The 25,042-nt window shown below is 39.9% G+C and overlaps 1 protein-coding gene across 5 annotated transcripts; it reads left to right on the top strand.

Moving 5' to 3' along the window:
• The first annotated feature begins 11,448 nt into the window (after positions 1–11,448).
• Positions 11,449–24,836, top strand: cpsf6 (cleavage and polyadenylation specific factor 6). 5 transcript variants are annotated; one of them, XM_053508174.1, is made up of 10 exons: positions 11,449–11,544; positions 13,114–13,323; positions 13,476–13,579; positions 13,734–13,879; positions 14,059–14,229; positions 14,355–14,841; positions 14,935–15,050; positions 15,141–15,294; positions 15,376–15,573; positions 24,362–24,836. In XM_053508174.1, the coding sequence occupies exons 1-9, from the start codon at positions 11,485–11,487 to the stop codon at positions 15,560–15,562; spliced, it is 1,635 nt and encodes a 544-aa protein (XP_053364149.1). In that variant the 5' UTR covers positions 11,449–11,484; the 3' UTR covers positions 15,563–15,573; positions 24,362–24,836. The 5 variants fall into 5 exon arrangements, with proteins under 5 accessions (XP_053364149.1, XP_053364148.1, XP_053364147.1 ...); XM_053508173.1 differs by having other exon boundaries at positions 15,373–15,573; XM_053508172.1 differs by having other exon boundaries at positions 13,734–13,873; positions 15,141–15,573.
• Positions 24,837–25,042: the final 206 nt, after the last annotated feature.

Genomic DNA, 25,042 nt, shown 5'->3' with positions numbered 1-25,042 from the left:
TCTTCTCCTCACTACTCAACCCACCGACTCCTCCTGCCCCTTCCTCTCTGACTGCTGACGATTTTGCCACATTCTATGATGGGACGATTGCAGCAATCCACCAGTCCTTCGCTCTCAACCAAACTCCTACGGCAGAACCTCAGGACCTTTCCTTCCTTCCCTTAGCAGAATTCTCCAACCTGTCATCTGATGAGATTCAACAGATCATCTCGTCATCTAACCTCACCACCTGTTCATTAGACCCAATCCCTTCCACAATGCTCCAGGCCATCTCACGAGACCTCCTTCCCTTCACCACAGCCATCATTAACCATTCCATATCATTTGGTCATGTTCCTGCTGCTTTTAAGAAGGCAAGGGTTATTCCCTTCCTCAAGAAACCCTGCCTGGACCCATCAGAAGTTAACAACTATCGCCCGGTATCACTGCTCCCTTTTATTTCCAAAATTCTTGAAAGAGCTGTTTATAACCAAATGTCTCTAAATCTTTCACAGAACAACCTTAATGATCCCAACCAATCTGGATTCAAAGTGGCACATTCCACAGAGACTGCCCTTCTGTCAGTCACTGAGAAGCTCCATGCTGCTAAATCTGCTAAACTGTCATCTGTCCTCATCCTCCTGGACCTGTCAGCTGTATTTGACACGGGGAACCACAAGATTCTACTATCTATTCTTACAAGCCTTGGAATTTGTGGAACAGCATGACAATGGTTTGCTTCTTACCTAGAGGATAGGTCATATGAGGTAACATGGAGGGGATCTACATTTGCCCCACGTAGACTCTCTACTGGTGTCCCGTAGGGCTCAGTACTTTGTCCTCTTCTGTTCTCCCTTTATACCCAGTCTCTTGGTAAGGTCATATCATCGCATGGATTTTCATACTATTGTTATGCAGATGACACCCAACTTGTTCTCTCCTTTCCTCCCTCTGACACTCGGGTTTCCACCCGGATCTCAGCATGTCTGGTAGACATCTCATTCTGGATGGCTGCTCATCAGCTGAAGTTAAATTTCAGTAAAACTGAACTGTTGTTTATCCCTTGTGACTCATCCCCAGGTCAAGCCCTTGTGATATCCCTGGACAACAACCAAATCACTCCTTCAGCCACTGCCCGCAATCTTGGGGTAACCGTGGACAATCATCTGTCATTTTCTCCATACATCGCTAACCTTACTAGCTCTTGTCGATTTCTTCTTTACAATATCAGAAGAATTCGCCCATTTCTTTCTTCACAGGCTACTCAGGTGCTTGTTCAGTCCCCTGTTATTTCAAGACTGGACAACTGCAACTTTAATCCAAGCTCTTTTCTGTTCTGGCACCTAGGTGGTGGAATGAACTTCCTCTAGATGTCCGTACAGCAGAGACTTTGACTATCTTTAAACGACGACTCAAGACGCATCTGCTTCTCCAGTACTTGGACTAAAAATCCCCCCCCATAAAAAAAAAATAAAAAAAACCTCTTCCCAGTTGTGTTGGACTAATGGCACTTAGTTATTAACCTAGTTAACCCAGTGTAAGTATTCAATTCAATTCAATTCAATTTTATTTGTAAAGCGCTTTTAACGATTTACATCATCACAAAGCAGCTTTACACAATCAAAAGAACTAAGTTTGTATGAAATGTGAATGTGTATGAATCAAAATGATATGATTGTCCCTGATTGTCCCTGATGAGCAAGCCTAGGATGACGGCGACAGTGGCAAGGAAAAACTCCCTGAGATGGTAATAGGAAGAAACCTTGAGAGGAACCAGACTCAGCAGGGATTGATGTGCATAATAATATGCGAGACTGGAAGTTCAATATAAGAGAAGATGTGTAAGATTAAAGTCCAGTTTGTTCCTGGAGGCTCAGGTAGACTGTGAAAAATTTCAGTCCTGAACTATTGAGCGACTGAAGTCACAGGTCCTCAGAGAACAGCTGTCTGCATTAGTCGAGGACAGGACCACCTTCATGGAAAAGTGGAACCAACCCCAGTCACCACACGCATTCCAGGCAGACCACACGGGGGCATCCATGTGATGAGATCTCCAACCAGAAGCAGGACTCCAGGATGAGTTAGAGAGGTCCAGCGGGCAGAGGGGGTCTGGATCACTGGCAGCTCAGGAGCGACATCTATAGCTCGACAGAGAGATAGGTAGAGGAAAAAGGAGAAAGGGAGAGAGAGAGAGAGGAGAGAGCAGAAAAGGAGAGAGCAAAGAGATGGAGAAATAACAGTTAGGTATGGTCACAGTCGAACAATGTAAAAAGTGAATGTATATTTAGTGCAGAGTGCAAGCAGAGACTCCGGCAGGACTAACTATGACAGCATGAGGGCTTCCAGAGATGTAAGGCAACCAATCACCTCACCGTCAACAAACCTGAGTGATCAATGAGAGTGGGGAAGACAGCATCCAAACATACCAGTTCACCTAATACTCTACGTCCATAACCCCCAGATCTGCTCCTTTACCTAAGGCTAATCTATTTATAAAAATGCTTGGCTAAATAAATAGGTTTTTAGCCTGGACTTAAACACTGAGACTGTGTCTGAGTCCCGAACACTATTTGGAAGACTATTCCATAACTTTGGGGCTTTGTAAGAAAAAGCTCTGCCCCCTGCTGTAGTTTTAATAATACGCGATACTGACAAGCAGCCTGCATCCTTTGATCGAAGTAGGCGTGGCGGATTGTAAGACACTAGCAGTTCACTCAGATACTGCGGCGCGAGACCATTTAATGCTTTATACGTCAAGAGTAGTATTTTAAAATCGATGCGAAATTTCACAGGAAGCCAATGCAATGTAGATAAGATATGGGTGATGTGCTCATATCTTCTGGTTCGAGTGAGGACTCTCGCTGCTGCATTCTGGACTAATTGAAGCTTGTTTAAGCACCTAGTTGAACAACCAGACAGTAAGGCGTTACAATAATCCAACCTAGACGTGATAAAAGCATGAACTAGTTTTTCTGCATCGTTTAGTGACAATATATTTCTTATCTTGGCAATATTTCTGAGGTGAAAGAATGCTATCCTGGTAATATTATCTACATGTGCTTCAAATGAAAGGCTTGAATCTATAATCACACCGAGGTCTTTTACTGTTGCACTTGATGGAACAGAAAGGCCATTTAAAATCACAGTGTGATCAAAAAGCTTACTTCTAGCTGCTTGTGGTCCTATGACTAGAACTTCTGTCTTATCAGGATTAAGCAGAAGGAAATTAATTAACATCCAATCTCTTATGTCCCGCACACATTGCTAAACTTTAGTAAGCTGGTTTTTCTCATCTGGTTTTGCTGAAACGTATACTTGTGTGTCATCAGCATAACAATGAAAACTAATACCATGTTTACGAATTATGTTGCCTAGAGGAAGCATGTAAAGGGAAAAAAGCAGTGGGCCTAAAACAGAACCCTGTGGAACACCAAACGCAATTGAGAACATCAGGAATGGTCACCATCTAAATCTACAAACTGATAACGATCAGTCAAATAGGATCTGAGCCATAAGAGGGCCGTTCCCTTAATTCCTACTACATTTCCTATCTGTGAAGGAGAATATTATGATCAATAGTGTCAAAAGCTGCACTGAGGTCGAGTAACACAAGTATAGTGACACAACCCTGATCAGAGGCCACTAGGAGGTCATTTACTACTTTAACGAGTGCTGTCTCTGTGCTGTGATGAGGCCTAAATCCTGATTGATACAATTCATGTATGCTATTCCTATGTAGATATGAACATAGCTGTTGTGATACTACCTTTTCCAGAATTTTAGAGATAAACGGGAGGTTTGATATCGGCCTGTAATTGGAAAGCTGACAGGGGTCAAGGTCAGGTTTTTTGATTAGTGGTTTAATAACTGCTAATTTAAGGGATTTAGGAACATACCCACTGCTGAGTGAACAGTTAATTACTTTTAACAGGGGTTCTGTTATTGCTGGAACTATCTGCTTGAGAAAATGTGTCGGTATAGGATCTAATTCACAGGTTGTCAATTTTGAAGAGGAGATGAGTGAAATTAGTTCTCTTGCTTCAAGGGGAGTAAAGTATTCTAGGTTCTGATGTGATGTGATTAATTTATCATCTGTATCACTCAAATTGTCTTGTTTTAAAGCCTGAATTTTTTGCCTGATATTTATGATTTTGTTATTGAAAAAGTTCATGAAATCCTCACTACTGTATGTTGTTGTTGTGGAGATTTCTGCAGTGGTATCCAATGATGTAAACTTTAAAGCACTTTTTGTAAGTCTCTCTGGATAAGAGCGTCTGCAAAATGCCTAAATGTAAATAAATGGAATTAATTCTTGGAATAAGCCGGATGATATGATTCAATTTAATTCAATTAAATAAAATTCAATTTTATTTTTATGGCGCTGAAATAAAAGAGTTTTAGAAAAGAAGGAAGTGTGTATGTGTGAGAAAAATGTGTCTAGATAATAATGAGATGAATCAATGATGAATGAAATGTCTCTGATGAGCAAGCCAAGGGTGACGGCGACAGTGGCAAGGAAAAACTCTCTGAGATGTCAATAGGAAGAAACCTTGAGAGGACCCAGACTCAATCAGGGAACCCATCCTCATTTGGGTGATAACAGATAGAAATAACATCATGTGTGTTGTGCAGGTGAAAGTTAAATATAACAGAAGTTATTTAACTTAACATGAAGTCCAGTTCAGCATAAGGACGAGTCAGTAGGTGCAGAGGGCAGATGGGATCTGGATCACTGGGAGCACAGGAGCAGCATGTGTAGCTCCAACCATCATAAATCTGAATGCAGCTGGAGCTGGTCCTTCTTTGGATGCCTCAGGAACCTTGCAGACTTGGCCTTTGGCTACTGAAGCTGGTACAATCTCCAGATGCCTCGGGATGGGTAGAAAAGTACAGAACAGATGGAGAGAATTAGCATAGTTGCCATTCAGGATAGATGAAGTTATGGGATGAGTTACGCGTATGCCAGATTAAAGAGATGCGTCTTGAGTCTACTTTTGAATTGGGAAACTGTGTCTAAGCCCCGAACACTGTCTGGAAGGCTATTTCAAACCTTTGGAGCTAAATATGAAAAAGCCCTACCCCCTTTTTGTAGATTAAAAAATTCTGGGAACTACCAGAAGTCCGGAATTTTGTGATCTTAAGGAGCGTGGTGGATTGTAGCGTATTAGCATATATCGATATATCGTAGCATATATCGATTCGGTGCATGCTCCCCGCCACTATTTTAAACTCCTAAAATCTTACCTACTATATTTAAAACATCTTTGTAATTTTACTTTTCTTAAAGGTGTCTGCATCTGTGAAAAAAAAAAAAAAAACTTACCTGAGACCAAGAGAGAGCGCTCGGCTGCTGATCTGGCATTTTGGCGCCAGTGGGTTAAAACAGTGGCGGGGAGCATGTGCCGAATCGATTCCTCTTCCCTCAGATAGTAATGCCTGTGCATGTGGCCTTGATGACGTATTTTTGACAGTGGTTCAACACACAGCATTCATGGACGTAATTTCGCAATTCGTCCGTGAAACAAAGGAGTTGTAAAAACAGGTTTTGTGTCTGTAAACGGTCAGAGTTGTATATTGCAGAGTTGTGTTGTAACAAACACACAAAATCTCGTATCTGTAAGCGCTTGTGGCCGTAGATTTTAAAATCCAACTCAGACAAAAGACAGAATTACACACAAATCTTTTTTTTATGCACAAATATTTTTGACAGTGATCTTATTCCATACCCCGTGAGGGAAATTATTGTGTTACACCAGCAGCAGGTTACACAAACCACAAAGGAAACAATGTTTATTAGTTCTTAGAATTAGTCCGACAAACTGAGTCACAGGTATGGTGTTTAACAGTCCTGGCCTGTACATGCGGTCGCCTAGGGCCCCGCCTTACAACAAGAGCTTAGGCACATATTAAAAGTGTTTCCTTCTAACCACAATAGAATGTTAATACATAAACATGTCATTGTACTCGCCGCACATGGGCCCATTAAACATGATACAATTCACAACAATGGTGAGTAAAAATAATTACCCACCATATAAAATAAAAATGATAGCTCTGTATCATTCTGAATCTGAAAAAAATAAATGCAAAACAACAATATAAATAAAATTATAAAATATTAGAAATATACACAGAAGCCCCACATACTAATTTGCATAACACTGTCTGTGATATACTGGGAGAACTGGACTGCCATAATGATCATAGTATTTGTGCACATAGATTCTATGATATCTTCCATTCACTCACTCACTTGCTCATCTTTTATACCGCTTTGTCGTGTATTCATTTACATACATTTTGGCATTTGGCAGAGATTTTGGATGTGTATTGTTGTGTATTCAGGGTCGCAGGGACCTGGAGCCTATTCCAGGAGGCTTAGGGCATGAGGCAAGGGGCGAGGAGCTTCTTCCCGCAGGTGAAGCATATCGTATTGTGTATGACTGTGTATGTGACAAATAAAATTTGAATTTGAAATTTATACGACTGCTGATGACCTCAAAATTTCAAAAAGAAAATTTCAGTGTGAAATAAGAGAATTTACAAATTAAAAATATAAGAGCATTACAATACTGTGCAATACCTTACCTGCAAACTCGTTTAAATCTGATTAAATGTTTTTACACCATGTATTGTATGTTGAATATTTTATATTTAATGCACATTTATACACTTAAATATTGTCATTTTATGTGCTTTCGCCTAACTCATGAAATTGCTATGACAGTTATTTACCAGTGAGCCCAGTTTTCAAGATTTTGCCTAGGGTCTGACAACCCCACAGGCCGGCACTGGTGTTTTAGTTCCCCATTATACTCTTGAGAGACTGCACCTTTAAATCACGAGGGGAATCCTGGTGATGCAGCAGGGTCAGCTGATCTCATTTTAAAGGAAGCCCAGGAGAGGATAATGCTACATGGTTTACTGTGCGTCTGTCCAGACGCCATTTTGTCACACTGTTGTATTGGACTGTGAACTCTGTCTCATTGAGGATTTTCCAAAATTAGGATAAGTCACTATCAGCTTTACAGGACGAACATCTTCTATCATCGTGCCCCCGCACATGATTTATTAAACCCGATGAGGCCAACTCATTTCTCCCACACCCTCACACCCTCCCAGACCTTTTATACATTCACCTACACACTGAAAATATTGCACATAATTGTAATTATTGGTATCTGGTGCACTACAGTGTCTATGTTTTTGTACAATACATGTGAGCTATTCATTTGATGGCATTTATAAATGTTCGCAGAACAGTGGCCTGTTCGTATCTGTATATTTTTATCTATAGTAGAACATATGATATGCCCAAACTTAATTTTCTGCTTCTGATGAAGCCTTTGACCCTGCACATGCGCGGTAATATGAGTGAATCTGTCCTATTGTTGAGCATATATTGTCAAGTAGGTTAGCATTCAAACAAAGTAAAAACATCAGTATGACTTAAACTTATATATATTTAGAAGTGATTTACACACTAAGAACTTGCCTTTATGTTTGCTTCACTGCCAAATTAGTAATGTATTGATCTATTTTAATATCAGTTTGTTTATTGGGGGGAGTGGTGGCTTACATGGCTAAGGCACTAGATTGTTGATTTGTGTACACTCACCTAAAGGATTATTATGAACACCTGTTAATTTTTTCATTAATGCAATTATCTAATTAACTAACCACATGGCAGTTGCTTCAATGCATTTAGGGGTGTGGTCCTGGTCAAGACAATCTCCTGAACTCTTCAATATGAATGTCAGAATGGGAAAGAAAGGTGATTTAAGCAATTTTGAGCGTGGCCTGGTTGTTGGTGCCAGACGGGCCAGTCTGAGTATTTCACAATCTGCTCAGTTACTGGGATTTTCACGCACAACCATTTCTAGGGTTTACAAAGAATGGTGTGAAAAGGGAAAAAAAATCCAGTATACGGCAGTCCTGTGGGCGAAAATGCCTTGTTGATGCTAGAGGTCAGAGGAGAATGGGCCGACTGATTCAAGCTGATAGAAGAGCAACTTTGAATGAAATAACCACTTGTTACAACCGAGGTATGCAGCAAAGCATTTGTGAAGCCACAACACGCACAACCTTGAGGCGGATGGGCTACAACAGCAGAAGAACCCACCGGGTACCACTCATCTCCACTACAAATAGGAAAAAGAGGCTACAATTTGCACGAGCCCACCAAAATTGGATAATTGAAGACTGGAAAAATGTTGCCTGGTCTGATGAGTCTCAATTTTTGTTGAGACATTTAAATGGTAGAGTCAGAATTTGGCATAAACACAATGAGAACATGGATCCATCATGCCTTGTTACCACTGTGCAGGCTGCTGGTGGTGGTGTAATGGTGTGGGGAATTTTTTCTTGGCACAATTTTTGCCCCTTAGTGCCAATTGGGCAACGTTTAAATGCCACAGGCTACCTGAGCATTGTTTCTGACCATGTCCCTCCCCTTATGACCACCATGTACCCATCCTCTGATGGCTACTTCCAGCAGGATAATGCACCATGTCACAAAGCTCGAATCATTTCAAATTGGTTTTTTGAACATGACAATGAGTTCACTGTACTAAAATGGCCCCCACAGTCACCAGATCTCAACCCAATAGAGCATCTTTGGGATGTGGTGGAACGGGAGCTTCGTGCCCTGGATGTGCATCCCACAAATCTCCATCAACTGCAAGATGCTATCCTATCAATATGGGCCAACATTTCTAAAGAATGCTTTCAGCACCTTGTTGAATCAATGCCACGTAGAATTAAGGCAGTTCTGAAGACGAAAGGGGGTCAAACACCGTATTAGTAGTGTGTTCCTAATAATCCTTTAGGTGAGTGTATTTGAGGTTTCGAGGTTTGAACCCAGCTTTTGGTGGGTTGCCACAACCCATACTACCCAGCCACTGCCTGCAGTGCCAGTCTCAAGTCTAAAAATGGAAGAGTTGAATCAGGAAGGGCATCTGGTGCTAAACATGTGCCAAGTTGTGTGTGGATTGGATGATCAGATGTGGTGAAATAAAGTTTTAATATAAGTTTGTTTATTACAAATAGAAAACAAACAAACAAAAAACACCCAAATCATATTTTTAGCAAAGAACAATGTAAACAGACAGGTTATCTGAAGAAAATGTGTGTGGTGCTTGCTGTGGCAAAACTGGGCCTTTTATAATGAACGTTTACAGGATCAGTTGCTAAAGTGCTCTAAAGTGATTGCTACGGTATGGCTTGACAGCATTAAATGATCCTGATAGACGAATTAATTGCCTGAGTAAAATGAGCCCACTCCCATGTCTCTATGACAAAAACAATAGTTTTAAAGTTCCTATGGAAGTTACCATAAGTGAAGGCAATTGTGAGCACTTCCTGATTTAAATTGGGAGTACCTTCACCATTACAGTATATGTCAATGAGGCAAATTTGGTTCAGAGTCCAGTTCCTTTCAAGGTTTCTTTCTATTACCATCTCAGGGAGTTTTTCCTTGCCACTATCGCCCTTGGCTTGCTCATCAGGGACAATCTGACCATTCTGATTCATACACATACACTTTCCATACAAACTTAAATAATTCTTTTGATTGTGTAAAGTTGTTTTGTGACAATGACAATTATTAAGTGTGCCGACGCACACTTATTACTCTTTTCCCCAAGAAATCATTGCTAAAACTTTGCCGTGTTTCTCGTGAATGGTGTGCTATGACTTTTGGTGGGGGCTGTCGGGTGGTGCTCACAAAATCCCCCCAAAAACGCCCCTAAAAAGTCCCACAGACTTAACAGCTGGCCTCTGCTGTGACTGTGATGCATCGGAAGGCTTGACCACGCACTGGATGGTGTCTACGCACTTTAGCAGTGACTCGACCGTCGCAGAGGCACACTTAAAATTCCTTCAGAAATTTTTGCTCTCTAGTTAAAACTACTATACAAATGAAATAGAATAGAATTTAATTTTGGGGGGTATCCTCTGACACAGCTTGTAAGCCTCTTCAAATGTGGAGAATTTGAGATTTACATTTACATTTAGGCATTTGGCAGACGCTCTTATCCAGAGCGACTTACAAAAAGTGCTTTAATGCTTAAATCATTGGATACATACTTACAATGGGTTAACTAGGTTAATAAATTTAGTCCAAGACAACTGGGAAGAGGTTTTTTTTTATGGTTAGTCCAAGTACTGGAGAAACAGATGCGTCTTGAGTCGTCGTTTAAAGATAGTCAAAGTCTCTGATGTACGGACATCTAGAGGAAGTTCATTCCACCACCTAGGTGCCAGAACAGAAAAGAGCCTGGATGAATGCCGCCCTCGATCCCTGAGAGATGGTGGGATGAGGCGAGCAGTGCTGGAGGATCGGAGGGAACGTGGTGCAGTGCGTGGTGTGATTAGAGCAGAGAGGTAGTGCGCGCTGGCCCATTTTTAGCTTTGTAGCCAAGCATCAGTGTTTTGATTTGATGCGGGCAGCTACAGGAAGCCAGTGCAGGGAGCGGAGGAGTGGGGTGGTGTGGGAGAACTTGGCAAGGTTAAAAACGAGACGTGCTGCTGCATTCTGGATCAGTTGCAGAGGACGAACCGTGGACAGAGGGAGGCCTGCCAGGAGATTTCTGAATTTGAGATTCTTGCTCTGCACTAGAATCAGTCAAATGTTAAGCCTATGAGATTTTTGATCCCCTTGATCTGCCTCTTAGAAAAGTCATAGCACCCCATTCCCGGAATAAACCGCACAATTTGACACCTCTTTGATGGGTCTACAACAAACGTTGCAGTACTAAAATTACGGCCAAAGTTTGTACAGAAGAAGAGAAAAAAAAAAAAAAAAAAAAATAATAATAATAATAATAATAATCCTACAAGATAATACAAGTGATGCTTAGTAGTGATGGTCGTTCATGAACAATTCGTTCTTTTTAATCGATTCTTTGACGTGAATCAGATGAACGAGTATCTCGGAGAGTGATTCGTTCGTTTTCTACTGGGCGCGCATGCGCAAATCACCGCCAAACCTCCGTAGGCTATGTACAGGAAACAGAATTGAACGGTTCTTAACGAAACTTCGAGTCCCGAGTCGTTCGTTCCTTTGTCACGTGACTCCCATAGACGTTATGCGGTGCAATAGATTCAAAAGAACAAACGACTCACACTAGAAGATATGATGCTGAGTTACTCACTCTGTTCATATGTCCCTAGCTGCACTGTAATATTTTCATAACTGGAACTATAACCAAATTTGTGTATGTTTTAATTTGTGTATGTTATTTCTGATCAAAAGAACGAAACAAACTAAACAAACTAAATGACTCGTTTAATGAACGAGATTCAAAGAACCGAGTCACTAAAATGATTCAAACTTCCCATCACTAATGATTTGCTTCGCAAAGCACCGCTAACTATATGGACGGTCACGTGGGGAGGTCGAAAGCTCCGACGTCACCGTTTAGGCGGGTTGTTCCTTCTTCCGCAGGCTCGCGCGCCGATTTCGTCATTTCCGCCCGCTGAGGGAGGAGGACAGAGGAGCGGAAAATGGCGGACGGTGTTGATCACATCGACATTTACGCGGATGTAGAAGAGGAGTTCAATCAGGTACGGCCTCAACAGACACAATAACACGGTTGTTCAGTCTGAATCGCGTTAATATTGTCGTTGCTTGCTTTTTGCTTCTTTTTACGCTAACGTATTTATTATGGATGCAGGCTGCAGCGCGTGCACGGAGCGTTAGCGTCGCTAGCTAACCGCGAGTGCGCACAATGAAATGGCTTGGAGTCGGGGGCGGGGTCTCAAATCGCGCGCACGTTTACTAGGTAGTGAGAGTGATGAACGCGTTCTGTGCATTGTGTAGTGCACTTTTAGACTGCGGAGCGGCGGATTGGGACTCGGCCTCGTCCCGCGTCGTGTTCTGGTTAATCGTGTTATATTAAACGCTGCGTTATTAATGTTGTTGTTTATTACTCGTCTTTTATTTATTTAAAAGAATATAAGATTAACCTCTTACTTTTAAAACGTTTACCAGCATGTGGAGTCTGTTTGTGTTTATATTTGAGTGTGTGTGAGTGAACGGCCATTGTTTATAGTGTGTTAGCAGAGCTGTGCTAATGAGCGTTAGCCTCACACTCCTGCACACTGTGGTGAGGGTGGGGGGGTGAAGGAGTGTGGGGGTGAAGCTTTAGCACTTATACACTGTTTATACAATTTAGTGTTGAGAAGAAAAATCTATTGTTGGCTCAAATCAGCTGATTTAGTTTGTTTCTGTGATGTTTTGTTCATGTTGTGCTGCAGAAATCTCGAGGCCCATCAAACTCAGGAGACAAACATCACTCTATATTCATGTACAACCTAATGTTTGAGGAAGAAAAAAACACTCTCACATCCATTTATAATCTCCAATATGATATAGCACGATACCTTGATAATGATTCAATTAAAATGCAATTCTATAAGTATCACTTGGTTATTATAATTTTAAAACTTGAAAAAAACGTTAATGAGCAATTAAATGTATCCTGGTTCTTATAACATTAGTTTTCTCACTTAAAAACCCAGCGCAGCATTTAAACGCCGCAAACTAACTTAAAATACAAGAGTTAAACGATGTTACTGACTGTATCTTTGTCAACCGCCATAATAGCATGTATTATTTTTAATAATTCAAACATTTCAAAATATTGCAGTTACCACACAAGATAAAAATGTGTAAAAGATTATAAATGAACTAAAATGTTTTGAAGTCTCAAAACTAGACACATAAAGACCACGTACCAGCACATTGATTTATCATTTTGATTTGGCTTATGGCGCAGGTTAAACTTCAGTACTGTGGTACCTCTGGTGTTCTAATACTGACTCTATACCCCTGTAGTCTGATCCAATAGAAGAGCTCCTGTAAATCAGATCGAGGGAAAGATTGATGCTGGTTGTGATAGAAACAAGTCAGAAAACATTGTGTTAGTGTTATGGTGACATAGGGGGGACCTACTCTACTAATGTTTACTCTGGTCACATGACCTACCTCATTAAAGCTACAGTGAGGGTGGTTATGATTTATATCACATGATAAAAAAAAACATTTTCACGGTTTTCTGGTGTGAGTGATTTAATTTAGTATTTCATCTGTCTATAAGGTGGTCACATGACCTGCGTTTTGTGTGTTCACAGGAAACAGATTATCCTGTACATGAGCAGATCGACCTGTACGATGATGTCATCTCTCCCTCGGCCAATAACGGAGATGCGCCCGAGGACCGAGATTACCTGGACAACCTGCCCACGCCTGGCGGCACCGAGGGCAATAAAGGAGCTCCGCCCAACGTTGTGTACACGTACACAGGCAAACGCATCGCACTGTACATCGGCAACCTTACCTGGGTGTGTACACACTTTCACACACCTCAGTTAGGAACACGCATATGCATCAGTGTGCAGTGAAACAATAGAAAATACAACATATTTAAACTCTCGATCATGTTAGACGTTATAGATGATGTGTGTAAGTGTGAACCTCTGCGTGTTCTCCACAGTGGACCACAGATGAGGATCTGACGGAAGCCATTCGCTCCATCGGCATCACTGACGTCCTGGAGATCAAGTTCTTTGAGAACCGAGCTAACGGACAGTCCAAAGGGTGAGGCCACACACAGTCTGTGTCTGTACACACTGTCGGTTACCACATTTATAACGGAGACGCACCCCCTGATCAGTCAGTGTACTAGAGTTGGTTGGTAGTGGACACTGAACCGACCCGATTCTGAAGCCCGCGTTACTGTGTCGTGTTGCAGGTTTGCGCTGGTGTGTGTGGGATCAGAAGCCTCCTCCAGGAAGTTACTGGATTTGCTGTCGAAGCGAGAGCTGCACGGCCAGAACCCGATCGTCACACCCTGCAACAAACAGTCGCTCAGTCAGTTCGAGCTACAGTCACGTAAGAGTGAGTTTTCTTCACCCTCTCCTGTCTCGTCAAGCACTATTAATTATTCTCTTCGATAAAACCCAGCAGTAATCACTCTAAATAATAAAATACAAATTCTCTGGTGATTGATGCACGTGTCTGGTGTTTCTGGTCATCGTGTCAGGGTGGTAATGTAATCATAGCTGATGGTTTTTTAGGCACCCAGTCAGGGCAGATGTCAGGGGAAGGGAAGGCTGGACCTCCAGGTGTGGGTCCCCGTGGTGGTTTTCCCCTAGGTAGGGGTCGAGGGCGCTTTCCGGGTCCTGCAGGGCCAGGAGACCGCTTTCCTGGACCTGTTGGGCCTGGAGCACCCGCTCCACACTTCCCTGGTACGACACTTTACCGTAACTTTAGTGTTTTTATTATTTATTTTTTTCCCCCCCCCGTTTGATCAGTTTTCTCTCTATGTTCTAACACTCAATGTTTTAATATTGTACTCTCTCATCATCTTCAGGTGGTATGCAGGGTCCTCCTCGTCCCCCTCCAGGCCCCCCTGGTCCTCCAGGTCCTCCTGGCCCACCGCCTCCTGGACAAGGTTTAGTCCCACCCCTTTCAGGGCCCCCTAATAGAGGGGACCGCCCACCTCCTCCTGTCCTCTTTCCTGGTCAGTTTGGCCAACCTCCCCTTGGCCCGCTACCCCCTGGCCCGCCTCCTCCAGGTTATGGTCCGCCTCCTGGTCCACCCCCACCTCAGCAAGGTCCACCCCCTCCCGGCCCCTTTCCACCTCGTCCCCCTGGTCCTATTGTACCTCCCCTGGCTTTGGCTCCACCCCCTCACATGCGCGGTCCCCCTCCTGGAGGCCCACCACCCGCCCCCCACGTTAACCCCGCATTCTTCCCGCCACCCGGAAGCAACAACATGACGGCGCCAGACAGAGCCCCACCCCCTAACGACCCTTATGGACGGCCTCCACCCTACGACCGGGATTACGGCCCGGGCAGGTAACAGACTTTACCAGAGTGCTCTTCTCTAACGTTTATAGCACCGGGTGGTGTATCTGTGTGTTTATGTTTTTTGGTTTTGTGCGTTGTCAGGGAGATGGACGCAGCTCGGGCTCCTCTGAGTGAGGCTGAGTTCGAGGAGATAATGAACAGAAACAGAGCTATCTCCAGCAGCGCCATATCCAGGGCCGTGTCGGACGCAAGCGCAGGTAAAGACGGGGAGGTGATTGGACATCTGGGTAATGGTACCGTCCATGATCTGATTGGACTGATTGATGGAAACCGTGTTTGTGTTTCAGGAGATTACGGCAGTGCTATCGAGACACTGGTGACTGCGATCTCTCTAATCAAGCAGTCGAAGGTTTCAGCTGACGATCGCTGTAAGGTGTTGATCAGCTCTCTGCAGGACTGCCTGCACGGCATTGAGTCCAAATCCTACGGCTCCGCCTCCAGGTACACCGCTCGCCCGCGCTCGCATCCCGCCACCACACGCTCGTCCCACCCTCTCACTGACCCTTCTGTCTCTCTCAGCAGACGAGAGCGATCGCGGGATCGGGACCACAGCCGCTCCCGCGAGAAGAGTCGACGCCACAAATCGCGCAGCCGCGACCGCCACGAAGATTATTACAGAGAGCGGAGCCGCGAGAGGGACCGCCACCGCGAGAGGGACCGCGACAGAGAGAGAGACCGTGACAGAGAGAGGGAGTACCGCCATCGTTAGGGCGCTGAGAGGTGTGTGTGTTTAATTATTAATGTGTGTGTGTATATCAGTTATGTGTTTTTCTTTTTTCTTTTCTTAACCAAACGTTTTAAACTAGATCTACTACACTACTGCAGAACGAACCAGGTAGGTAACAGTACGGTAAGCGCATACAAACACACACACACACTTATTTTATTTTAAACATACTGAAACATTTCTTTTAATTTTTTACTGATCATCCATGCTAATATTTGATTGGTTCTTGATTTAAAATTTTGTACTGATGTCATCATAAAGGATATTTATGTCTGTGTAGAAAAAAAACTCTAGGTCTTGTGTGTTAGAACTTCTTATAGCTGTGTTATGTTAAAAGACAAGTTTACTAAAGTGTTTACTGTAATTAAATTATGATAAAATATATACACACTTTAAAATGGCATTAATTTTTTAAATGTTGGCTTTTATATAATCTATAAATTGGCTGTATTTTGCCTAGTGGAGAAACCAACTCGATTCTCAAGTATATTAAGAGTACAAACAATAAGTAGGGACATGTTGAATTTTGGTGATTCTGGTGCCCAGACTTAGGCTACGTTTACACTGCAAGTCTCGATGCCTAATTCTGATTCGTTGCTTACACGTTCTTTCAACTATGACTCATATCCGATACACGTGTATACACTTGCCATGCCATCTGAAACATTGCGCATACTTAAAGGGAGGTTCTTTCGCTACACACTAGATAGACGAAGGTGAAGTATGCTTGACGCTCTGCGATATATGCAAAGTTCGCGAAACGTCACCATGGTTTTATAAACGGAAGAGGAGAAAAAATAATTGCAGCCTGCGCATATGCTTCATTTACCAAATACTGATTTCTTAATTTTATTTAGCCCTAATAAGCATTAAAAAAAGGGGGGGGGTGCTTTTCCTTTGCCATATCACCTTCGATGTTATAATTCCACGCGTCCATTACGTCATTAAACCGTAAAGAAGCCGCAGTTTTAATTACGTACAGAACACAATGCCTCAGGAAATCCGATCTGTCCGTTTACACGACAATCACATTAGCACATATCTGATTTATATCTGATTTATTTTCACATATAAAGGAGGCCTGAAACCGATCCCGAAATATCGGAATGCATGCGTTTTTTTTCCTGTTTACACGGACATAGAACATATCCGATATGTGTCACATATGAGCAAAAAATCGGAATTGGGTCACATTTAACTAACAGTGTACACGTAGCCATAATTACAACAGTGTGTGTGTAAAGACTGCTTTAAAAGACAGTGTTTAATTCATTATTAACTGGTTTTGTGGTTGAAGATCTTTGTGGAAAAATACCTATCCATTGTTGGTGTAACTTATGAGGATCAGAAATAATTTTGAAAGTTATTACAGAAATGCAGTTTTGCAGTTTACTTTTAAGCTGTAAGTAAATCCTGAGTCTTATCAAAAAGTTTGAAATAAAATTGAGACATTTTGAACACTGACTTAAAAATTTTTTAATTCATAAATAGTAAACTTTCTACAGAAAGAACACTGTCTTACAGTTGAGCTTATAGTTTTTGCACAAGTACCAACATAGGCTTTAGTATATTTTCAACAAAAAAAAGATTGATTTAGAATTTGATAGAAATTGTAGTGTTTTTAATAAATGAGGGAGTATTGAGGTTCTTGCTTTGGTTTTACCTTTCGAAACTCAGTATATCATCAGTTTAAGCCCTAAACATGCTTGAAAAGCCCTCTGTGGAGCTTTGTCTTATGTCCTCTAGGTCCACTTTATGGTGAGGTGTTCGGTGAACTTTCGATGATTTTGTATTAAGTTAATCTGAACCTTTTATGAACATTAAATATAATGTAAAAAGTGATCTCAGTCAGTGTAGACAGACACTTTTACAGCACACCAATTAATTTAAGTGTTTAGTGCTGCTGCAACGGCTCTGAAACTAGCAAAAATTGTGAACCGGGGGAAACTGCTCTTTAGTAATAAACCTTTAGGAAACTGAGATGTATTGCTCTGAAATGTTTTTTTTTTTTTTTTTTTTTTTTTTTGTGGCTATAATTTGTGGGGGGAATAACGGAGGTTTACTTATTAAAGTATTCATTAAACTTTTGGGAGATGTTTTTATGTAGACTATTTGATGTGTAATTTGGTCTACCGTCTCTTCATTGGGATGCGAAAACATTGTGCACTCAAATTTCTGGTACTTAACAACTTGATATTGAAATAAATTGGCTTTAATTCTTTATAAAAACCTGCATGTAATGATCAGTGTTTTTTTGTATTCAATAAGATAAAGTTACTTAAAAGTGCCAAAACTTGAACTATGTACAGAATTTTAATATTACAGTAGTCCGTCATGGTTAAAGTTACTGTTTGTATGGAGAAGTTATACATGTTTAATGTCGAATTTACTCTGCTGTCAGATCTTTTAAATGTATTAAAGCTGTGCCTGGTGTAATGAAAATCACAATTTAAATTGATTAATTTGTAAATCAGATTGGCCTTATTCTGTCAAAACTGTTTGCAAATTTTTCTGTCTTGTTAATTTTTTAGCAGAGAGTTTTGTTTAAAAGTTACTTTAACCAAATTTCCCAAAGGTGGAGTATGATACTTATGATGTCATGGCAGCTAGAAAAATGTTCAGTTTTTAGTATAAAATGCCAAAATATTACATGGAAGTTACTGAGGCACTGTTTGGAATTTAATCCCTATTACACCATATTGTTAGTAGATTAGTGTTTTGGCTGTTTTGAAGAACTGTGTGGTCTTTAAATTGTTCAGAAAACTAGAAAATCCTGTCATTGGTTCAGTGTTTTGGCTATTTGAGAATGTTTTTGGCCCTCAACATTCAACAGTGTAATATTTTTGAATTTCTTTTTTTTCTTTTCTTTTTATGACCCTTGTTTACATTAGAAAGTGACAGTATTCATGTTATGTATTTATTTTTGTTTGTTTCACAAGTAGCAAATTCAAGGTTCAAAGAGCTTTATTAATCTCAGTCGGAAAATGCTTTACATTAAATTTTAATGTGATTAATTTTAGAAATTCAGTAAAAATTTCCAACTTGGTTGAATTTATTTACCTATTGTGATGTTTGCTAGTCTCCTGCATTGTATATGTAGTCCAGAGGCTGAGAACTGAGGGACTGTAGAGACCCCAAACAATACATTTTGTTTTACTGAACCGTACATGCCAGATTTGCAGAGTGGACTAGGAGTCACTTGTTAGTTGGTCACTTGCTAAAGTGAACATAAGTTTATGGGAGATTCGAGCTAACTTGCCATTTTAAGTATGATGTGGGATTCTAGTGAATCAAAGTGATAGTCTTGTGTATTTGGAAGATGTAATCTGGGTTTTCCCTGTGTGTTGTTCAGCTTAACAGGTGATAAATTTTGAAATGGGCTGTAATGTGTAGGTCAATACACTTTTTATCAACTTCATGTTGAATTGAAGATGTCCACAGACCGTCTATTAAGACTCGATTTGCTTCTCATTTAAATAAAGGGAGTTGTCACGGTCACTACATTTACATTGTTGGCCATTTTCAGGTACTGTGTTTATAAATTATAAATGTTATAGAAGTTTATATGTATGTACTGTTAATGACACAAGAAACTTAGTTTAATTCTAAAGGGAGTTTTAGCTACCTGGTCTAATAACAGTTCACTCAGATTTGACTTGAGTAGAATTATTTAATAGAGTAATCTTTACATGTTATTTTGCGTACACTTTCATTCAACATAAATGCCGCTTGGCTGTTGGTACATTTATGTAGAATTAAGTTTATCTGATTTAGTGTAAAGTAGGTACGAGGGAGGACCTTGGCATTGTGCCTTACTTTTGCTTCTGATCTGATCGCATTGTTACTGGAAGGTGAAAACTTGTTTGTAATTCATAGCTTGATGAATATACTGGTCAAAAGTTTCCTCAAATTATTATTTTTGTGATGTTAACCGTGGTACTTCAAGGAAAATTACTTTTATGAACAGTTATCTTTATCAGAGAGATGTTCGGTTGAAGGGAAAAGGGGCAGATTTATCAAGTAAAGTTTTAGCCAAATAGTATGTTACACTGATTTACTTGATGTATTAAAGTGTTGTAAGGTGAAATGTTCATAATAACTAAATTTAATGTGTAAGGGTCTATTTTATGATAAAAAGCTTAAATAACCTTGGATTTGGGTTTGATTTTACTGATTAAAATTAAATTAATAAAATTTTAAAGGGAAGGGGGGGAACTTCATCAGAACTAAAGGTCTGTTGTTTTGTAGAACATGGTAAACCTGCCCCATCAGGTGAGCGTAGTCCAAGTCAGTTCCTTCATAAACATGCCAGCTGTTACTTTATTTCTGCATTGTACACTGTCCAGCAAAAAAAAAAAAAAGTCACCTTCAGGAAAATTTAATTATTGGTTGGATGGTTGTTATATTGGTTGTAAATGGATCACTTCTAGATTTTAAAGATACATGGTTAAAAAAGCAGACAGTAAAAATTCTGAGCTGAACTATATTGCCAAAAGTATTGGGACTGGTTTTCCCCAAAGAGTTGAAGTTGTTATGCCTCAAAGTAGACAGGGCCGAAATTCAAATTTTGTCACATACACAGTCATGTGTTAAAAAAAAAATTGGAACACCCTTCCCAAAAATGTGTTGCTAATGGCACTTATAGTTAGTAACCCAGTGTGAGGATCTGTCTAATGACAGAAACATCAAAGCACTTTTTATAAGTTGTTGTAGATAAGAGCCGAAATGGAAACGGGTCATGTGGTCTAAGTCCAGATTGAGCCTGTCCAAGACTGATGGTAAATCTTCTTACCCTGACACGCCCAATCATGCATAGTGCCTACTGTACAAGCCTTAGGTCAGGTCTAGGCTGAGAAATGTTATGTGGCAATAAAATGAAGTCCACTGACAACCTGGATGTACTGAAACACCAGAGTATCACATCTTTTATACACAGATCTTTTATCTGAGTTGTGAAAGTGTAGTTCTGGGAGAATGAGGAGTCACACATGAATTTACCACCACACTCTGCACCGTAATCAAAGCTAAAGTTAGCCAAGGAAATCTTGGTGTGTGAGACGTTTTCTGTTTTTATTTATTTATTTATTTATTTTTTTTGGGCTGGGCAGTGTACTTGACCAAAAGAGTAATAGATATGGAGTAATGTCAGTTATCACATCAGTCACCAGGTGCCATCAGTACAGTAATAACAAATATGCCTACATTTAACACAAAATATTCTTCATATATGTGTCATAATTTAAAATGTCATTACATGTTTGTCAGTGCACAGGAACACCGGTAATGTTTCATTTATTGATTCTATTGATATCTATTGATTCTGAGCAAATGTTGATCATTCTAAGCTGGCGTTATTCATGAATGCAGAACCAAAAATTTAATTTTGCACATATTTTCAAGTGAATGTTTATGAATTTTCTAAAATTTTGTACATTTTATAATTGTAAAAGTTGCAGTTAAATTACTTTTTTATATTTTGCTTAGTAATAAAATGATTAGGAAATGCATTTCTAAGCTTGAGCTTAATAGTTCATTTTAAAGTAATTCAACTGGAACTAAATGATTTGAGTAAAATTCCAAATATTTGGCTTTGAATAGTATGGATGATAACACATTGATAAAAGTAACTTTTCTTATGAATTGCTTTGCTTTAGAAGTTGCTAGTAGGTTTGTGCCTTTTTGTGTACACTCAACAAAGCATGTGCCGATAAACAGATATAAAGTGTGCAGCTCATTATTTGGTATTCATATTGTTTTTGTAGAAATTGTATTACGCTAAATTAAGCCAAATGAACATTTTGTTTGTATGCACGTCTAGTATCGGCCCATGCCTTGAGTTTTGTGTTCTTTCTGGTTCTGGTCTTGTGTTTTGCAACACATGTAGGTTTAGTTGTATTTAGTTGTAATTAAGTTTAACAATGAAAAAAAATTAATGTTTTATGCTTTATAGAAATCCTATTTTATGTAGGTTTTAATTGTGGAAGGAGCTGACCTATCATTACATTAGGTCTTTTAGGGTATATTTATATGTAGCATTTCTCTTCCTGTTACAGGGCTGGACAAATTCAGAATGAACACACAAGTACACCTTCCCCTGTTAGAATTTCAGGTTTTTAAATGACAAAATTGTCATAATTTATCTGATGTAAAAATGATCAAGATCCATCAAATTGAAACTAAAAATCGTATCTAGAGCTGTCTTCCATTCATTCCAAATGTTATGGATGTGATTTAGATCCAGGCTTTAATTGGACATTCCCAGGATACTGATATCTACTGAAGCCTTTCTTTTGTTGTTCTTTTGTTGATTTATGCTTTTGGCCATATCCAAGCCAACACAGAAACAGATTAAGAACTGGATTTTTTTTACATTCTCAGCTGAAGAGTAGCAGAGCCATAGGTTGACACTGCCACCACCATGCTGCACAGTGTATAAAATGGTGTTTGGATAAGCCATCCCATTCCTTCAATGCAAGAAGGAACTGATGAGTACTTGCTGATGTTACAGCATTATATACATTTTAGTCAGTTTTCTCTAGCTTTTAATGATTAACTTTGGTACATTAAGTGTCCATAAGAAACTTCCCAGAAAGTTATTTTCTCTTCCCACTTGTGATTCGACCTCTTAATTGGGAGATTTTATAAACGCTTTGTATATCTTGGTTTCATCATTAAGGTGTTTCACCTGCCATGTGGAAGGCCCGGGTTTGATTCCCAGCCAGGGCCCAAACCCCAGCCACTGGATGCAGTGCTGGTCCCAAGCCCGGATAAAATGGGAGGGTTGCGTCAGGGAGGGGAACCAGCATAAAACCTGTGCCAAGTTGTAGTGCGGACTGGATATTCCGCTGTGGCGACCCCTTGCCGGGAGCGGCCGATAGACAAACAACATATCTTGGTGTCATCTAAGTGCTTAAGCTATGCTCAATGTTGAGAAATACAAAAATGCTTCATTGATGACAGGTGTGGAATAGTACAGCTTAAAGGTAAACACCTAATCTACTTAAATTGAATATGAATTTTCTTGGTTTAAATTTTCTACATCAGAAACTCTTGATATTTTAACAGGGTCTTTATTGTATACAGACTATTTCCTCAGGAGTATTATTATATGAATTATAGTTACTTACATTTGTATTCAATATTGATTGGGCCACGAATCTGCAAATATTATTAAACTTTAAATTTAAACCTTGATGTTTATTTGTCCAGCCCTGGTTTTGTCTTATTCTGCTGACCAAACCTGACCATCTCAGTTATTTTATAACAGTCATGCTCACCTGTTGCACATTGTCAGTGTTACACGTTATTTATAAAGATTACAATTAGGACACTGCCATTATTCAAAAGCTATAAAAATAGTTTTACATCAGGGTAACTGCACTCATTCATTGAAATGCTTTAGTTGTGCCATTTTTTTTAGTGTTATGAATGTCATTCAATTGGCATGAAGAAGTAAGTGAACCATTTGCAATTTCATGGTTTTCTGTATGAATTAGCCGAAAATCTTTTTTTTTTTTTTGTTAACAGTCGCACAAACAAAAACGATATTTCTGCTGTCAGCAAATTCCAACTGAAAGCAGGTGTTAGAAACCCTGGGGTCCAATGAATGAAATGAGAAAGGTGTGGTTAAGAGCTAGCTCAGAAATAGTGTCAATGTGCTATTCACATTGAGCTGAAGGATTTGAGGATGGCTCTTAAAAATCATCTGAGATTTGCCAAAGACCACCTTCATACTCCACAACACTACTGAGGGGAAATAGGCTGGTGGACAGAAGAAACGGAGATGGAATTGTTTGGAAAGACCACAGAGCACTACGGATTGTCTTCCAATAAATCACCATCACAGCATATCATAAGTATGTTGGACAGATGTGATTTCAGGCTGGATCGCTGCCTCTGTACCTGGACAGTTTGCTGTTAGGGAGTAGAAAATATATTCCCAAGTTCATCGTTTTATCCCACAGGATTATGTCAGGGTGGATGTCTGTAAACTAAAGCGCAGAAGAAGCTGGGAAAATGGAAACAGGAAAATGACCCTCAACAGCAAAGTATAACTACTAGATATTAGCTTCAGATACTTAAAAATCAAACCCAGAATACTGTGAAAAGACCCCAAGAGCTGTTAACACCAGACATGATAAGAACACAGCTGAGCAGAGGCATTTCTTGAGGGGAAGAGGGTTTGGGGAGATTGCAAATGGTTTATTTACTTTTCTTACCACTGTGGTTGAAAGAATGGAGGTGTGATGAATGTTAAAGATTGGGTAAATTGATTTCCTCCTAAAACAACTCAACTGTAATAATTAAAAAAGTTTTATTGGAATAAGTATTTGATGGTTAAGCATGAATTGTAATTGGGTTTAGTTGATCTGTGTAATTGGGTAATATAAACAGCTATTACACATTGTGCTTGACTTGCTGACAGTAACTTTTTCCAAATTTTACTGAATGAAATGTTACAGAAATTTAAACTTTCGTGAATGTGTTTAGTAATAGGGCCACTTCTAATAAAAGTTTGCTTATTAGTTATGGTGTAATTGATATGACAAATTTGGACAATCTTCAGATTTTAAAGTCTTTCTGTAAAGTATTTTTGTAGTAATGCATATTTAATCTGAAGGTAAAAGTTGTCTAAAGTGTTTAAATTCGAACATGTAGATAAATTTGTAAATGATGGTTTCTGAACTGGAGCTCGCATGGCTGTGTGTGAGGTATAATGTGTCTTTGTATGGGTTTAAACCCCCAAACCAAACTGCCACCTTCGTTTCTGACACATTTCAGCTGAACGGAAGAAAACGAGGAGGAGAAGGAGGAGGACACGACCCGAGCACTTCACACTCGTCCATCAGCGCTCTTCCCTCCATCACCAAGACGACAGGATTCTTCCGAACTAAGCTCCAGTACCGATCTCTTTAAAGAGCATATATATAAATACTTACTCACTCTTAATTCCCAGCAGCTTATTTTTTTATTTTGTACATTTTATTTGATCTGCATAATTGAAAGAAGAAAAGTAAGTCCAGCTTTTTGGCGTTTAAAGTAACTGTTGCCTGCTCGGTCCTCCACCAAAAACACAAGATTTTCGACGCCTGTGATGTGTAAACTGTTAGACGTTGTTTTTATAGGGAACTTTTGTTTTCATCGCCCTTTTCCCCTAATTTTCCCCGTGTTGTTTGTCTGCATCTTTGTCTGTGAATATCTTTACCTCGATTTATTAAATAGACTGTGTTGTAATAAAGTGTTTCTGGGGTTGCCACTTGTTTATACTCTGTATTTCTTGATGCATTTTTCATGTTGTACATGTTTACTCATTGCACTAAAATGCAAACCATAAATAAGGTGATCTTTTTAAGCATGTGCTGATGTATCCTAGTTATTTTGGATAATTAGGATTTAAACTAAGTGATCAAATTAAGTGCTAGAATTTATTTTTATTTTTTTTGTCTTAATAATTTGGGGAAG

This window comes from Clarias gariepinus, chromosome 12, assembly GCF_024256425.1.
Source record: "Clarias gariepinus isolate MV-2021 ecotype Netherlands chromosome 12, CGAR_prim_01v2, whole genome shotgun sequence".
NCBI lineage: Eukaryota > Metazoa > Chordata > Actinopteri > Siluriformes > Clariidae > Clarias > Clarias gariepinus.
Note: the sequence above shows the minus strand (reverse complement) of the source record. Positions and strands in the feature narration are given on the sequence as shown.